The sequence below is a fragment of the Mesoplodon bidens genome (assembly GCF_964165515.1).
Source record: "Mesoplodon bidens genome assembly, chromosome: 6".
Lineage (NCBI taxonomy): Eukaryota > Metazoa > Chordata > Mammalia > Artiodactyla > Ziphiidae > Mesoplodon > Mesoplodon bidens.
In genome coordinates, this window is record NC_138162.1 from 23,581,499 (window position 1) to 23,600,300 (window position 18,802).

General features: G+C 41.2%; 1 protein-coding gene across 3 annotated transcripts; it reads right to left on the reverse strand.

Moving 5' to 3' along the window:
• Nucleotides 1-397: 397 nt before the first annotated feature.
• Nucleotides 398-18,562, reverse strand: SLC25A51 (solute carrier family 25 member 51). Of its 3 annotated transcripts, none has more exons than XM_081238417.1 (3): nt 18,240-18,562; nt 13,899-14,173; nt 398-4,634 (listed from the first exon to the last, which is right to left on the reverse strand). In XM_081238417.1, exons 2-3 carry the CDS (start codon nt 13,976-13,978, stop codon nt 3,704-3,706), a joined length of 1,011 nt encoding a protein of 336 aa, XP_081094543.1. In that variant the 5' UTR covers nt 13,979-14,173; nt 18,240-18,562; the 3' UTR covers nt 398-3,703. The 3 variants fall into 3 exon arrangements, with proteins under 3 accessions (XP_081094543.1, XP_081094542.1, XP_081094544.1); XM_081238416.1 differs by lacking the exon at nt 18,240-18,562 and adding an exon at nt 17,673-17,981; XM_081238418.1 differs by lacking the exon at nt 18,240-18,562 and adding an exon at nt 17,673-17,967 and having other exon boundaries at nt 14,051-14,173.
• Nucleotides 18,563-18,802: the final 240 nt, after the last annotated feature.

Below are 18,802 nucleotides of genomic sequence, written 5' to 3' on the forward strand. Positions count from 1 at the left end.
AGATATAAAAAACTCAAAAAGCACAAACATCCAGATCATTTAGCCTGGGGGTAAGCATGACCTGAAGGTACATAATTACAACAGAAAGTACTGATATACCGAACTTACCAGAACAGTTTATACTCAGTAGGGAAAAGTTTATTTCATTTGACAACAACCTTTAAAAAACAAAATGCTTTGTAGTTAACCTATATAGAAAATTAACTTATCTGGAACTCCTCTTGACCAAACAAAATGGATAAATGAAGAACTGTTCTACCTACAAAGTTATCAGGTGACGTCACTAATAGTCAAAGTAGTGTGCTGAATGTTTTACCAACAAAAAGACTAATAGACTAATCTGCCACAAAAAGGAAAGTGCTACTAACCCTAACCCAGCCACAAGAGACCAGAAAACTGGACTTAAAAAAAAATTTATTCCAATCAGAAATACCAAAAGAAACATGTTAACTCTGAAACATTTAACAGATTTCATTTAAACTCATATAGTCACAAAACTCAAAATATCAAACAAAAACAACCACTTTTAATAATGAAACTTTAAAAAAGGAAACATGTAGACTTCTCCACAATTTAGGAGCCATTTAGGCAAGCAAATATTCACTATTAGGCAAAAGGACAGCATTAAAAACTAAAAATCCTCAGATTTAAGGAGAATGCCTATTCAAGTCTTTGATACACATTTATAAGCACGTGAGAAAACAAAGACTATTTTAAAAGAAACCAAGTCTGAGTGCTTACCCTTTCTTTAAATGTGATCTCCCACCTCGCTTCCATCTTGACTGCATGCCCCTCACATGACAGTACTTCATCTACACTGAAGTGTTGGTCAACATGATTGGCTTACCATGAAGCCCTCCAGTACCACCCGTTATCCTCTTATTAAGGTTTGTACAGCCTTATAACTGAGCATCACCACTGTAATCAAGCCAGGGAATTTCAGGTCTCCAAAGATGATTATATATGCACAATTCTGTCTCACTGCACAGTTCGTAATATATAGCAGGTGATTATATAACCAACCATAAAGATGAATATTGACTATTGAGACTAAAGCATCAACTTTGTCTCCAACCACAAATGAAACAAAGACACATACATTTGCCACCGTACAGAGGTTGTGTTTACTCTGTAGTATAGTCCTGAGGGCTCATACCACTCTAAGGGTGTTAAGTATAGAATCCATAACATATTTCTGGTGGCATCAGAATGAAGTATAGGAGGCAAGACCAGAAGTGCCCTGCGCTCATGAGCTGTCTGTGCCACAGAAAGGCCACTTTTAAAGCTTTGCAGATAAGTTATTCACTCATGTTTGCCTTTTCAAAATTATTACCATACTAGTTCACACTGAGGCAAAAACAATAGTTAGAATCTCTTCCTTACTAATAACACATTTTGACTTCTTTTAAATTTCAGACAAAGCTGTTGGCTACCACAAGTTCTGTTGAGTTTTTTGTCAAATTTAAGAAAATATAGGACAACATAAAACCAACCCTGGTAACGTATTTGCAGTTTGGTCTTCAAAAGCTGTAAAAAGTGACAAAGAAATAAAAAAATATAATGAGTTAAAACCATTAAAAAATATTTGTTTTAAATGCCACGTTTGAGATGGCAGAAAAGGAAGCATCCTCCTTCAAATTCTCACTTCACTTGTATTTCACAAAAGTGCTTTAGAGTTTAGATTTCTATCACCTACATGGAGTGTATAGGCAAAAGGAAGCCCCCTGGAACTGAAGGCCAGTGAAGTCTCCTCCCAGGGTCAGGGTGTGACCCCAGGCTAACTCACCGGCCACATGCTGAGCACTCAGATATGCCCAGGAGTGCTGGACACACACGTGAGCAAGGGGGTCAGGCACCATAGTGCCTTTGCCACTCATTCCTGAAACTCAACCCACTTGAAATCCTGACTCTATTCCATAGGCCAAAGGATGCTCCTCTCATTTATTTGGGGTCAAATTCATGCTTTCTCAAATCCTTACATCTGCACCTTGGTTTCTAGAATTAACTGCCATTTCCAGCACAACGATGTCAAACAGAGCCTTCGTAAAGCTAGTGAGCTTCATTACTGCCTGGCAAATGCTTGATAATGCCTCCTAATCCGTCACAGCTGGAAGGAAGATGTTCCTGTCATTTGACCAGCCGCCCTGCATTGAGAGGTAAACATCTTTTTTGGACTATCTGTCCAGAAACTGAGTAAACTACCAATTGAGACCCTGACTTTATTTTGGTCAGCGTGTGCACATATTCACATGCAATTACCCAGAATGATGGAAGCCTGGTAATAAAACCTACGTGCTCTGCCCCATGTCAGATGCTGGAAGGTAACCTTAACGGCATAATACTTACAGACGTGGAGTTTTAAAATATTGATAAACCACTTTTCTAGGATGTCTCGTATGTTTTATTAGTTATTCAATTGGTGTATGAGTCACTTTGCCTTATTTATCTGGGAAAAAGTACTGAGTTTTTTTCCCCTTCCCTAGAACACTTAGAAACCAGAAAAAAAAATCTGAGGTCCTATTAATAGACTTCCAAAATAAAATTTTATGGAAGCATTTTGTTGTTTTTTTAAAGGGAGTTTCAAGAGAACAGGATACTTGACTATGACAAACTACTACTCAAAGGAAAAAATACCAAAACTCCAAAGCTCTTCACTAAGTTGGCAACAATTCAAAGAAGCTGAGCTAAACAGAATTGGATCTGTAATGCAATTACAGGTTTCCCCCGCATTCCCGTGGAACTTTTTGTAAGCCGAAATGGCATAGAGTGAGGAAGCAATCACCTTTTCTTGTAAAGGCAAAAATCATCTTCGTATTTCTTTTGGTTAGTGAAAACAGGTACTAACGTAGGTCTTTTGTAAAAGCGAAGTGGCATAAAGGAAACTCTGGAGAAGTGGGGGATACCTGTAATATGAACCTTCTTAATGGGATGAGACACCTTTAACAAAATTTAAGTCTCCACATTTTTTGGCAACAAAATAGTGAAATTAATATAAAAATATTTTGGGAAGGTTTAAGGTCATATTGAGAAATACAGAGAAAACTTTCTACCCTAGAAAGCGAAATGGGAGATATCATTAGTTGCTTTAGTCTACCACGTCTAAAGAGAAATAATTTGGATAATGACCATCCCAACAGGTGCTTAGTTTCAAAATGAATACAAACAATTTATCATGAAAAACCTACACATAAGCTGTTTTTCTTCTCTATTCTGCTCCTTTGTCCTACCACGTATATGTTTAAGTTAACAAAAACTACCCTTTGTAACTCCTCCCAAAAGCAGAGAAGAAATGGAGTAATAGAAGCAAGCCTGAGAAATCATGGGACCTTAAGAGCCTTTCCTCTGGCTGGTCATGGCCACTTATGCTTCAATACAGAAGACTTGTGGAAAAAAGAATCATATATCTTGGCTGTTAGTTTCCTTGTCAAAAGCCATCAGATAGACAGCTATTAACCAGGCAATTAGCCTAAAGTTCTCAGATAATGATTAAAAAAAATACAAACACCCTCCCCCCAAAACCTTAAATTTTCCTACTGAAACCTTTTATTCTGAATTTGTTGGTGCTTAAGAAAAACAGCTTTGCCCGTAATTCACTGTGCCCTGGACTTATGACACCAACTTGTATTTGGCCAATTAGAAACAAGGCCAAACTGCATTCTTCTTAGGTCTACTCAGTTGACTAATGGCACTTAACTGATTTATTTCATATAATCTTTAACAAGAACTCATAAGTCGCATTAATTATGCCCCAAGAGATGAGGGACCGATGGTAATTCAGATGGGCACCTCTGAAAAGATTTGTCAGTTTCTTGTCCCGTTCTAGCCAGATTTTTTGGAAAACCTTAGGGAAAGACTGAAATTCCCCACCAATCTGAGACTGCATGCGAGTTTTTACAACATTAACTGGAAAAAACAAGATCCCCAACATGGCCCCCAACAGGCCCCCGCAGATAAAATCATTGACCAAATGAGCACCGTGGGTTGTTGCCGTAGGCAGGTGCTCCTTGATGGGACCTCGAAGGCCAAAAAAAAGGACATTGCTGAATCCGTTACGGAAAAGAACAGGCACCAAGCCTCGATAATACTCTCTAATTCCATGGCATTTCAGTGCTTTGAAAGCCTGATAAGTGTTTGTAAATTTGTCATGATGCTTGTGGTCTTGAAGCAATGTTTGAACCCTTTCCAGTGGAGTGAAAATTGCTTCTGTCGTTCCTGCAAGTACTGCGGCCAGGCTACGGGTTGCAAACTCTGGGGTACTGATATGCTTACGGAGAAGGCAAGATAAATCCTCATACAGACCAAACATAAGTGCCAGTGTAGTCGTCTTCTGCATTAAAGGGGGAAGGATTCCGCGATACAAGTTTCGAAACCCATCCCTCCTCAACTGAAGTACTGCATCCCGGGTTTTGATTCCATACAGCTGTTGCCGAAAGAGGACCTTCTGAATGGGAAATGTGATGGCTATATTGTTGAAAGCCGCACAGCAGCCACACAAGTAATGCTTCATTTCACTAACACTTGCAATATGAGGTGCTATATCTTGCTTTGAAGATGTTAGGATTGGTGGCCTCTTTTCATGAGCTTCTGAATCCATCGTGTTGCTTAAGATCTTCTTCGGGAAGGATTTTTTTAACCTATAAGTAATAAAATGATAATAGGTAAACCTTTATATACAGTGCTAAACATATGAAAATTTCCCCTAATCCTTCCTCCAATTTCTGGACTCTATTACATTTTCCCCTTTTAAACTAGATCAGTGTTTCTTCAAGTATTTTTGGAGGGCCCTGAGGCCCTTTCAGCAGTCCAGGAGGTCCTCCCCTTTCCAACTACATATCCATGTGAGGCTGGATTTTCTGCATATACTTCAACTAAAACAACTTATCACAACAGAACAAATGCAGAGGTAGATATGAGACTCCACCAACCTTTAAGTCAGACGTTAAACAGACTTACAAAACTGTAAAACATACTTATTAATTTTTTAGGGGGGAAATAATTATTTTTCATGAAAATGTGTTGATTATATTAACATGAATGGGTTTATCATTGTTAAAGTGAATTCATAAATATTTTAAAATTTTGTTTTTATTTCTAAGACCATGAATATTAATCTGTATAAATAAAGGCTCTTTGGGGTCCACAAAAATTTTTTAAGTGTAAAGCGGTCCTGAGACCAAAAAATTTGAGAACCACTGGACTAGTTCATATGTAATGCCTACACTACATAATGGTACATGCTGTTATCCTTCTGAAACAAAGTCTTCTCATGAGAAATAAAATAGCAAGACATACATTCAGTCATTCTGTTCACTAACACTTACTATCTACTGTAAACTAGGCCCTCTGCTAAGTGCTAGAGATTCAAAGACAAGGAACTTGCAATCTAACAGAAGGCTCTGCCAAGGTATACAATCACTCCACAGTGTAATACCTTCTATGATAAATATATACTATGGGAACACAGGTTAAGGGACAGTGAGTATACACTTTGTGAGGTGGAGGCTGCGAGAACAGGGTCAAGGAAGGCCTGCAGGTATATACTAAGCACAATTTTCACATATTTAATTCTCAAAACACCTCCATAAAGTAAACATTATTTTCCCAGTTTTACAAATGGAAAAACCAATACTCATCTTCATCCAAGGTAGTTAGTAACTGGTGGAGCTGGCATCTTGAAATGAAGTCTGCCTGCAGAGTTCATGTTCCTGCTGTCATACCGCAGATGGCAATGACTTTGGGAGGCTGCCTTGGGACAAAGAGTGGCCGTACCAGACGGCCATACCAGACCATGCTGAAAAAGATTTGAAGCCTAAATACACAGGCTTAGCCCACTGAGTGGAATGAAGGCAAGGTCCTACCCCTAGAATACAACTGCTTTTTAAAATGGCAAGATCATTCCTTGCCAGTCGTCTGTAACCTGATTAAAAACAAGCAAAGGACTTAACAGACACTTCTCCAAAGAAGATGTACAAATGGCCAACGGACATATGAAAAGATGCTCAACATCACTTATTATCAGAGAAATGCAAATGAAAACCTCATACCCATTAGGACAGCTACTATTAAAAAAAAAAAAAAGAAAAGAACAAGCGTTAGTGGGGATGCAAAACGGTGCAACCACTATGGAAAAACAGTATGGCAGTTCTTCAAAAAATTAACAATAGAACTACCATATGATATCATCACCAATCCCACTTCTGGGTGTATGTCCAAAAGAATTTACTGTAGGGTCTCCAAGAGATACTTGTACATCCAAGTTCACAGCAGAACTATGCACAAATAGCCAAGAGGTGAACGCAGCCCAAGTGTCCACTGATGAACGAATGGATAAACAAAACACGGTATGTACATACAACAGAGTATTATGTGGCCTTAAAAAGGAAGGAGACCCTGTCACATGCTACAACATGGATGAACCCCGAGGACAAGTGAAATAAGCCAGTCATAAAATGGCAAATACAGTGTAATTCCACTTATATGAGGTACCTAAAGTAGTCCAATTCATAGAGATGAATAGCGGTTATTACCAGGGGTTGGGGGAGGTGGGAACAGTTATTGTTTAATGGGTATAGTTTCAGTTCTGCAAGATGAAAAATGTCCGGAAATCTGTTTTATAACAATGTAAATATACTTAATGTTACTGAACTTACACTTAAAATTGGTTAAGATGGTAAATCTTATGAATTTTAATTTTTAATTAATTTTTTTATTTATTATTTTTGAGGGGGGCTGTGTTGGGTCTTCATTGCTGTGCGCGGACTTTTCCTAGTTGCAGTGAGCGGGGGCTACTCTTTGTTGTGGTGCGTGGGCTTCTCATTGCAGTGGTTTCTTTTGTCGTGGAGCACGGGCTCTAGGGCACGCGGGCTTCGGTAGTTGTGGTGCGTGGGATCAGTAGTTGTGCCTCGCGGGCTGTAGGGCGCAGGCCCAGTAGTTGTGGTGCACGGGCTTGGTTGCTCCATGGCATGTCGGATCTTCCCAGCCCAGGGCTCGAACCCGTGTCCCCTGCATTGGCAGGTGGACTCCCAACCACTGCACCACCAGGAAAGTCCCTGATTTTTTTTTTAACCACAGTTTCAATTATAAGTAAATAAGAACAAAATAAGTCAGGTAAACCATCTAGCTCTTTGACTTATGACAAAAACAAACAAAAAACAAGTTCCTTTTTTTCCCCCTCCCCATACACACACGTTGCTGTAAACCGCTAAGCATCAGGACAAAAGGTGTTAAAGAGAAATGTCATCATGTGAAGGCAGAGCAGAGTGAGGCACATAATCAGAAAGCATCAGTTCCTGAGGAGCTTATATGTGCAGGAGCCACACACATGTAACATAAAATATGGAACACACATACACAACTCTAATTTTCCTTCTAGAAATATAGCCTAGGGAAAGAATTATTAACAAGAGAGGTACACAAAGACTCAACTATAGGACAATTACAATGCTTTTAACAGAAATATGGAGTAAAAATTAAATGCGCAACAGTAAGGGACACACTGCATACATGAAGATGTAGCCACCTGATGGGATGTCATATAGGTACTAAAAATAAGAGTATTTATATTTAAGGTTCAGTATATTAATTTTGAATTTTTAATGGTATTAATGGATAGCTGTGAGTCCTTTTTTTGATCAATAAAGTGTTACAGAAGAAAAAATAAAGGAGAATATTTTTATTGACATGGCACAATCCTGTTTTTATCAATATACATATAGAAAAGCCAAAATAAGTAGTTTACATTTTCTAATTTCATAATAATGCTGTATTTTCCTTTTCTATATTTTTCAAGTTGAATTTGTCTCAATTTACTCTATTTTCAAAAGTTGGAGACTGACAAAACTAAGGTCTAATCAGGACAAGGCCAACAGTGACAGAAGGATGTGACAAAGTTCCCAAGTGAACAAAGGCAAATTGCTGTACCTCTCTGAGGCTGCTTCCACAGTTATAACGGGCCAATGCCACCCACCCTGCACACTGAGGCAGAAGTCAGCTAAAGAGTACAGTGCACCAGGTCCCACTGCTGTTCTGGGGACACAGTGAGCACTGTACTGATTTTTGTATTTGCTTCATTCAGACTTACAGGATAACATTATCAAGAAGACTTTCATTTACCTTTGTTGGGAATTTCTTCTTCTTTGCCTGCTTTTACACTGGCCTCCTCAGTATACTAAGAGATTTTAATTCAACCAACTTATTCAACTCCTGTAATGTTCAGAGATTAGAGATAAAAGCACGCTGGCCTCGGGAGATACGACATGCAAACAATTGGACCACAGTGTGGTAAATGCAACCACAGAAATATATAGAAGGTATAAAGGCCCCACAGAGGAAGGGGTCATTAATTAGCTGTCTGGAGGGAAAGACAGGGGGGTCTGTGACCTCTGGGCAGGGCTCTGAAAGGTGAATAGGACTCTGGATGTACCTAAGGGTGAGGCACATTTTAGCCAAAGGCAGCACAGGCTAAGGTGTAGGCCCCGTGTCAAAGGAGCAGCAGCATCACATTCCTGAGGAGGGTGTCTGGCTGGAGCTTAATGTGGGTGTGAGATGGATGGGTGGCAGACGATGATGGAAAAGCAGGCTAGGACCTGCATTACCAGAGACCCTCAGGATGATCCCAAGACCCTCTGGTGCTACTATGTACTATTTTTTTCCTTTCTCATGTGAAACTAATAGAAACAAATTATTTTCCTTAGGCATGTTACACCTAGATCTGTGTGCCCTTTTCCCAGAAGACAGACTATATTAAGAAGAAAATGTAACATCTGCACACTCTAGCCCAATGCCTCTTTGTTTGTAGTTGGACTGGCTTGCTATCACATTTCTGTTAGAAAAGATAAACATGCCCTCAGTTGAGAAGACTTATGCCTGGAAACCACTGCAGGCCTGAAGTCTGCCATAAGGAAGGTAATAAAAGGGGTCAGGAATCTTCTCCCCGCTGTCACCTGGTCACACCTGTAGAAGTAGACAGCACCAGAGCCCCATCCTTTCACTGTCCACCTCCAACACCAGGGCAGCCACACTACTCCCGGGCACCAAAACTCTGTGTTCGTTTGAATAAACCTCTCCTTTGGAATAGGCTAGAGGAGTGGGACTTGTCTCTAAACGCTGCTTAGCACTATCATGATGGGGAATAAAGGGACAGTAAAAAACTGTCCCCTGACATTCTAAACATTTGTTCCACTGTAATTTAAATAACCAAAGAAAGGCCCGGCTCAGAGAGAGGAATTATTTCTAACTTTGGCAGGTATTAAAGCAGTTAGATTATGAAGTCACCAATATGCTTTACCAAGAGGCCAGAATACTTGGAGCTGGGCTGCTCGTAGATCCAATAAAACAACAAATGAATCATTTAAACAAAAATTCACAGAAGAAATGTATATTACTTTAGAAAAAGTTACACATTAAATTTATACATTAAAAATACACTTAATAGAACAGGACTTCCCTGGTGGCATAGTGGTTAAGAATCTGCCTGCCATTCCCTGGTGGCACAGTGGTTAAGAATCCACCTGCCAATGCAGGAGACACAGGTTTGAGCCCTGGTCCAGGAAGATCCCACAAGCCGTGGAGAAACTAAGCCTGTGCGCCACAACTACTGAGCCCGCAAGCCACAACTAATGAAGCCCACACGCCTAGAGCCCGTGCTCCCAACAAGAAGCCACCACGAGAAGCCTGTGCACCACAACGAAGAGTAGCCCCCACTCGCAGCAACGAGAAAAGCCCGCGTGCAGCAACGAAGACCCAATGCAGCCAAAAATAAAATAAAATAAATAAATTTATATTAAAAAAAAAAAACAAAGAATCCGCCTGCCAATGCAGGGGATACGGGTTTGAGCCCTGGTCCAGGAAGATCCCACATGCCATGGAGCAACTAAGCCCACGCTCTGCAACAAGAGAAGCCACCGCAATGAGAAGCCCACAAACCGCAACGAAGAGTAGCCCCCGCTCACTGCAACTAGAGAAAGCCCGTGCGCAGCAGCAAAGACCCAACGCAGCCAAAAATAATTAAAAAAAAAAAAAAAGAAATATGCAGCAACGTGGATGACTCTAGAGATTATCAAACTAAGTGAAGCAAGTCAGAAAGAGAAAGAGAAAGACAAATACCATTTGGTATCACTTATACGTGGAATCTAAAATATGATACAAATGAACTTGAACTTATCTACCAAATAGAAACAGACTCACAGACATAGAGAACAGACTTATGGTTGCCAAGGGGAAGTGGGTTGGGAGAGGGATGCAGTGGGTGTTTAGGATTAGCAGATGCAAATTATTATATAGAGAATGGATAAACAACAAGGTCCTACTCTATGGTACAGGGAACTATATTCAATATCCTGTGATAAACCATAATGGAAAAGAATATGAAAAAGAATGCATATATGTATAACTGAATCACTATGCTGTACAGCAGAAATGAACACAACACTGTAAATCAACCATGCTTCAATAAAATAAAAAAAGACATTTAAAAAAGATGTATTTTTTTAAGAGAAAAATTGTAAATTAATTAAGTACACATACATCCTCTCCTCCAGGCTCACTGTCCCAACCCAGGTCCTCTTCATCTCCTGCCTGACTACTGCCAAAGGCTCCTTACTAGTAAGCCCGACTCTAGTCACACACTCCATCCCATCCTCACCAACCTAACCATCATTTAAAAAATACACAAAAAGAACACACTACTAAGTGAAAAAGGTATACAGCAATGTGCTTAAAAACCTGCTAATAACAGCAGATATCACAACGTTTTGAATGGTTACCTAGTATTCTACTGAATGGATATATTACATGTAATTTACTCTGTCTCCTATTTATGGTCACTGTTTTTGTTTTTTCCTTTTTTCCTTTTAAACAATGCTGCAATGGGCAACTCTGTACCTACACCTGGTGAACTCTCACAAGCTTATCTGTAGGGTAAATCTTTAGAATGGATGCTGGCTCAAACAGTAATACATTTTATTTATTTATTTATTTTTGGCTGCATTGGGTCTTCGTTGCTGCATGCAAGCTTTCTCTAGTTGCGGCAAGGGGGGGCTACTCTTTGTTGCGGTGTGCGGGCTTCTCACTGCAGTGGCTTTTCTTGTTGTGGAGCATGGGCTCTAGGTGCGCAGGCTTCACTAGTTGTGGCACACAGGCCCAGTAGTTGTGCCTCACGGGCTTAGCTGCTCCGCGGCATGTGGGAACTTCCCGGACCAGGGCTCAAACCTGTGTCCCCTGAATTGGCAGGAGGATTCTTAACCACTGCGCCACCAGGGAAGCCCAGGAATACATTTTGATAGCTACAGCCAATTGCCCCCAGAAAACTTACTGTGATTTATATTTCCATTAAGTGTATGCCAGTCCCAGTTGCCCTACCATTTCCAGCACCAGGTATTAAACAGTAATTTCTGGGGCTTCCCTGGTGGCACAGTGGTTAAGAATCTGCCTGCAAATGCGGGGGACACAGGTTCGAGCCCTGGTCCGGGAAGTTCCCACATGCCGCGGAGCAGCTAAGCCGTGCGCACCACAACTACTGAGCCTGCGCTCTGGAGCCTGCGAGCCATAACTGCTGAAGCTCGTGCACCTAGAGACCGTGCTCCGCAACAAGAGAAGCCACTGCAGTGAGAGGCCCATGCACTGCAGCGAAGAGTGGCCCCCGCTCGCCACAACTGTAGAAAGCCCAGGCGCAGCAATGAAGACCCAACGCAGACATACATACATACATACATACATACATACATACAATTCAGCATTTTTCATTTTTATTGACCATTTGAATTTTTAGTACTGTAAAATTTCACATTATCCATTTTTCTGTAGGCACTTTGTTTTTTTCCTTGTTGATTTGGAAAATTTCTTTGTGCATGAAGAAAATCAATCCTAGTTATATTAATCAAGTTGTGGCATATACTTTCCCTACTTTGTATCATTTTTGTGATGCTGAAGTTCCTAATATGGATATGAAATCTATTGATCTTGGCTTCTAGGTTTTCTGTCCTTCATAGAAGGCCTTCATTATTCTAAAATTATAAACAAGTAATCCATGCTTCCTTCTACAACTTCTATGGTTTCATTTACCATCTGTATTTTAATTTCTCTGGAATTTCAGTATAAGGAATGAAGCAAAGATAAGAGATTGCCTAGAAACTGACTGATGAGCCTTCTTTTCCTCACGGGTTAGCATCATCTAAATACTCACAAGCATCTGCATTTATTTCTGCACTCCACTCTGTTCCACAGTAGCCTTGTATTTCTTCTCTAGGTCCAACTGATTTTAACCTGCTGTAGCATCAGAATAGATTTCATCAACTAGTAGGGCTTTCCCTTTTACTCTTGTCAGAATCATCAGTTTTCCAGGCTCTTACACTTTTCCAGGTAAACTTTAGTGTATTTTTGTCATATTCCTCCCCAAAATCTTGGTATTTGATAGCAGAATTGACTTTATAAATTTAAAGTACTGTCACTTTTTCAAAATTGAACCTTAAAAAAAAAATTGTACCCTACTTTACAAGGATGTGATATCTTCCTGTTTACTTGTTTCTTTTTACAAACCTTAGCATTAAAAATTTTTTTTCATATAGACCTTGAAAGGTATTTTACCTTTTCGGTCCCTATTATGAAAGGGTTGTTTTCTTCCAATTAATTTTCTAACTGCTTCTTGTCTGCATATGAAAAAGCTACCAATTCCTGTGTATTAAAGTTAGAAGCAGCCAATAGTCCTGTATTTCTCAGTTTTTTGGTGGATTTGCTTGTTTCTACTATATATCACAAATAATTTTGCCTTCTCCATTATAGTATGCATCTTTCTTTCTTCTTATTGGATTGGCATATACCTCCTGAACATAATTAAATTATGGTAATAGTAAACATCCTTATACTTTGACATCTGTGACAACTCCACAGGGATTAACTGTGAAGCATGACACTGGCTTTTGGTTTGAGGAGGAAGTTCTCGTCATCTGAGTGTTCATAATCCAAGTCCTAGCAGTTTCAAGTTTACAGAGGGAAACAAGTCATCATGACACAAAAATATTCACTGATCAACTGGCCCATATAAAATTTGTTCCCTCTCAAGTAATATTTCCTGTTTGCCATCTATCCCTGCCCATCTTTAGGATTGTTCTGCAAACATGAAGTGGAGCATGTCTTCCCAGTGCTATCATAATTTCATCTGACAAATTACACTATAACTCCCAAAACTTCATTCTGCATTCATGCTAAGAATCAGTATATCTGCAATTATAATTGAAGCCCCTGTCCCCTGTTATTTACTAGGAAATTGTGTTTCCCATTAAAAATGGATTCCATTTTTCTAGTACTAATGGTCAACTGATAATAAGGGTCTCTTAGAATTTCCAAATACGGGAGGGATGTACATTGATTCCTGTTTTACTACCACCTCCACCCCTTTCCACTGCCACTAAGTCAGGAATCTATTTTGAACTTTGGTCAGATGCTTTTAGGAAGCTACTGAGAAGATCATACGGATACTGGAAACAGAGCCAGTGTAACATTTAACAGATAGTTAATTGCCTGGGTTCAAATTCTGGCTCCACTACACATCTATTGTGTGACCTCCAGCAAGTTACTCAATGTCTCTGTGGCTTAGTTTCCTCGTTTATAAAATAAGAATGTTACCTACCTCATAGGTCGGCCAATTAACTGAATTAATACATGTGAAGCACCCAGGAAAGTAGTCTACAGCACAGCAGGTGGCTCAACAAGGATAAACTATTATTATTGTTCTTTTCTGATGTATTCATTTGGTGTATACATTAGTGTATTTCTCACCCTTGCAATATGGAGGTGAATCCCACTTGGCCACAGTGAAATATTCCTTTAATGTGTCATTAAATACAGTTTGCTAACATTTTATTTAAAAATTTTAAAATTTCACATCACTATTCATAACATACCAAGTTTCCAATTTCAGTACTATCTTCATGTCAAGTTCAGGTGTCAATGTTCCACTGGCTTTGTAAAAGAAATCTGTCATTTTTCCTTCTTTAAGCTGGTGAACAATTTAAATCTTATAATTATCTTTTTCTTGAAAGTTAAAAGAATTCACCTGAAACACCATCTGGGACTGGTGTTTTGGGGGATGGTAGCTTTTTGATAACTTTCTCAATTTCTTCCATTGTTAGGTCTGTTAGGTTCTCTCTTCTGGAGTCAACTTTGATAACTGGAGTTCCTTAAAAAAAAAAAAAAAAGTCTGGTTTGTTTATATAGTCTTATAAAGCACTTGCTGTTTTAAAAAAACACTTCTAATCTTGTGTGCCGATATTCACTTTTTTCTTGAGCAGGGTAGTCAGTTTACCTAATTCACATTCCTCTCATCCCAGCAAAGAACCAGTTCTTAAATTTACCAATTTTACTATTTTTCAGTTTTTAAATTTCTTTTTCCTCTTTATCATCTCATTTCTCCTGCTTTGTCTGGGTTTATTTTCTTCTAATTTATTGAAGGGAAATTTCTTATTTTTATTTATTCTTTGTTTCATAATTTGAGTGTTTAAGGCTATATATTTTGCTTTAAGCAAAACCTTGACTATTACTTTTTAAGACATTCCATGGAGAGTTTTGGTCTAATTGGCAGTCACCTTACCATCTGTACCATCTTGTGTTTCTTCACCCCAGTGGCTTTGACCTGGGGTGATATGCACCCTTTCCAGAGTCCAAGCCTGTTTAGGCTTCGTACATCGCAGCATATCCTTAATTTACGCTCAGGGGAAGAGCATCTTTCTCGTGGCCCACAGGAAAGATCCTGCAGGGATGGACCCTGATATCTGGCAACTGGCCTCCAGTCTTAAAAGGTTTGATGACAAATACACCTTGAGGTTGACCTTCATCAGTGGCAGAACAAAGCAGCAGCAGGCAGCCAAGTTCACCAAGTCCATTGCTAAGTTTTTTGACCACAGCAGGACACTGGTCATGGATGCATATGAGCCTGAAGTATCCAGGCTCCATAATAGTCTCACCCCAGAAAGAAAAATAAAATAGCCACTTCTAAAAGCAGCCATCTTTCTGCTAGATCATGCTGAAATACAGGGTGAGGGGGAAAGAAACTGAGATCTTAAAATGAAGAAAGAAAGAAATGTTAAAAATGTCCCTGTTTTGTTCTGAACTTTTAGTCCATCCAGGAAAAATAGGATTTTCCAGCACAGATATGAGAAGCTGTAGCTCTGATATCTAGGTGGGACCTCCCTAACCTGCTGATCCCATTGTTTTGACGTGCTTTTCTAGGAAAGCGTTTTTCCTAAAAGCTGTATAGACTTCCTCAACACCTGAAGTACTTCATGTAGTATGAGCATTGCGCCAAGGAGCATCTGAAGACTCAATTTTTAAACTTGTTAACCTGTTGCTGACTAATTGTGCTAACTCCCCTTTCAACAGCTGTTTCCCTTAATTCAGCAACAACTCCTTATGTATGACAGCTGTCCTTCACACACAGCTTTTGTGGGTATGCATAAGTCTGACTTAGGGAGAATTGAAAAAACAAACAAAAAAAAAACCCCACAGCTTTTTAATTTGTTTAAAACAGACATTCTGTCTGTTACATTTTGTGCTGTTAACCAGTGAAAGGAATCAATGGCATTTTAAGAAAAATTGTTTTATAAATGCTTGAGAAGTTCCCCAGGGTACAAAGTTTGATAATTATTAATCAGTCTTCTACATACTTACTTCTTATCATTTTAGCTGCCAGACAGGAGTTTAAACTCTCATCAGTACTATACTTGCCAATCTAAGATTAACCAACAGTTAAAAACAACTTAGCAGGGCTTCCCTGGTGGCGCAGTGGTTGAGAGTCCGCCTGCCGATGCAGGGGACACGGGTTCGTGCCCCGGTCTGGGAGGATCCCACATGCCGCGGAGCGGCTGGGCCTGTGAGCCGTGGCTGCTGAGCCTGCGTGTCCGGAGCCTGTGCTCCGCAAGGGGAGAGGCCACAACAGTGAGAGGCCCGCCTACCGCAAAAAAAAAAAAAAAAAAAAAAAAAAAAAAAAAAAACAACTTAGCATAGAAATACTTTATGTAATGCTTTGCTCTTCTTCAGTTTCAGGACTAAATGTTAAAATCAACAGAAGTATCCAGATGTATGTGTTATTATACCATAACACACGTTGTGACAATTTATGAATGTAAAAAAGTTTCATTTTTACCTACTAAACACATAACAATATATTTTAAATTATAAAGTCACTACCTACCAGCTGTTTAACAATATATGTTCCTTGATAACACAAACCAAGTTACTTAAACACTTGAACAACAAAATTTTGTCCATGTTCACTTTTAAGTTTTACTGGAATGGCACTTGCGTTACTTTCCAAAATTTTGCAAATTAAAGTTACTTCAACTAGTTTTGTCATGACTCTTTGGGTCTGTTATTAAACAGATAGAAAACTGTGGCTAACAGAAGTTAGCCAGTCATTTATTGACCGCTGTACTGAACTATTCTAAGAAATTTAAAGAACATTAGTGTACATTTAGGGTCTCAGATTTTTAAAAAGAGGCCGGGACATAGAAAAAAGGAATGTAATGAAACCTTTCCAGACTTCACAGATTTAAAGCTTTCCCCCTCATTTTGTCCTACACACCAGGATCGTGTGAATAGGTTCTTAATTTGGCAAGAGAACAAAGGCTAGTGTGCACAGTATTCTGTAGCAGTGGACTTTAAAATTTTTCATGTTTATTCTGTGAACATGACTAAATTTCTTTGCTAAACTTTCCTCTATATTTAAATTCTTTAACATGGATAATTCTTTGCAGTTTATTGCAAAATTTATCTACCATAACTTTACATTTGTTTGCTACCTAAAACACTCAACCTATGTTAACATTAGGAAGCAAAGTTAATTACGCTGACTTTCAAGCAACTCCAAGAGTCAATCAAACTTCTGTGGCGTAAGAAAACAGTGTAAGGTCTAAATGCTCACTGTAATTTATAGCCCACGTGGATAAGACCGAGATGTGATCCATCACAAAGGTCTCTGTGCAAAAACTGGGGAGAAAGCAATTGTAATTCTCAAAGGATGTTAACTCCCACAAGTCAGCAGGTCTGAGTCAGCATTCAGGACAAGATTAAACTGGGTTCTAGTCCTAGTAAGGACACTATCTTACTACTATAAATACAAAGCAATGTCTACAATTTAAAAATCCATTTCTCTGGGCTTACTTTAATCTACCAAAGGAGAGACCAGACAAGTCCACTCCTCTTAAAGGTAACAGCTTGTGATCTTTCCCCGAGATGCACTCAAGGTGACTCCAGATCCAAAGTGCCTGACCTGTGCTCTGGAACCACTAGCGGATCTGACCGGTCCTAGCACCTTTTGATTTTATGGAATCCCTTCGAAACAAGGTCAGAGGAAGCTCAGACTAGCAAGGGCACTACACAGTTATTTAAGGTTTTCTGTTTCACAGCTTGCAGGTAGAGAAACAGAAGGTGGGGATTAAGACCAGACGTGTACAGCTCTAAGGAGCAAAAAAAAAAAAAAAAAAGGGTAAATATAGCTGAGGCATCGACACGCTCCACCTAGATAAGCTTAACACTAAATAATTGGTACAGAGATTTTCAATTAACAACAATGCCCCCCGCATCTCCGAAAAAAGCACTGTACCACCGAGTTTCCCACAACGCGAAGCAACATGGTGTCGCAGAATAACCATTGTCTGACTGACTGTGTGGCTGAACTTAACCGCTCTCCAGGCGTCCATTTCCCCGGTCTGTAGTAAGGGGGAGGGGATGGTGGCGGACGGGGTCGACCAAGCCCCTTCCGTCCCGGACATTCAACGGAGCCAGGGGTCCCGGAATCCCAGACCCCGAGAGGGCAGGCGCCCTTCCGCGGTTCCAACGCCGCTCTCCCGGGCCGCAGGCAAAGCCCGGCCCCTCCCCGCCCCGCTCTCGAGGCGCGAGGCACCTTCCTTCCCGGGGCGCGCCCAAATGAACGCACTGCCTCCTCCGCCGGAAAGGCTCGTTCCGGCAGTCGGACGGCGCCCCCGGCCCAGCGAAGCCCGGCAGCGGGCGGCAGAGCTGGGAGGCAAGAACTGGGCCCTGCAGGTCCCACCCGGGATGGCGCGCGCGGGAACGGCGGGGCGCACCGGGGGGGCGCACTGCGCGCGCGCGGAGGGGGCGGGTGAGTCCTCAACGGCCGCGCCAGAGGGCCGTGCAGGCGGCCTCCTCAGACCCTCCTTCGTGCTTCCACTCACTCCACGCGGAGGCCGGGGGAGCCCCGTGCTTTCCTCTCGGCCGCTTCCTGTACTCACCCATCGCCGCGGGCGCCCGGCTTCACGCCCGGTTACGGCCCGCCTGCAGGTCGGCGAGCTCGCGAGCCCGCGAGCCAGCGAGCCGGCGCAGGCGCAGACCTTGACCGACCCGAGCTCAGGGCGGAGCGTGACGCGCTCTATGCCGTCGAGCCCGGTCACGTGAGGGAGACGCCGCCGCGCCGCCTCTCTCTAAACCCGCGGAGGGTCGAGTGACGCCGGCCAGCTCCTGGCAGCGGTTCGGCGCGGCAGGGCAGGTGTAGGGTCATCCATCACACCTATTGTCAGGCTTTCGGGTTCCACTTGCTGGAATGCCGTACCTTTGGTGCCGTACGGTGGCCTTGCGGTGCCACAAACAGCCAACGCGTTCTCTAATGCGCAGCCTGCGGGAGGACCACTGGGAAGTGATAGTGTGCGTGGCAAGCGCACGTGCGCCTAGGCCTTGAAAGTCCCCGCCTCGCTTCCCTTTGTATCCTTCGTTAGATTTCATCAAACCCTTGGAGTGGCCTTGTGTCAGCTACTGATACTGCAGTTCACAGAACACCTGTGTGTGCTTTAGAATATAC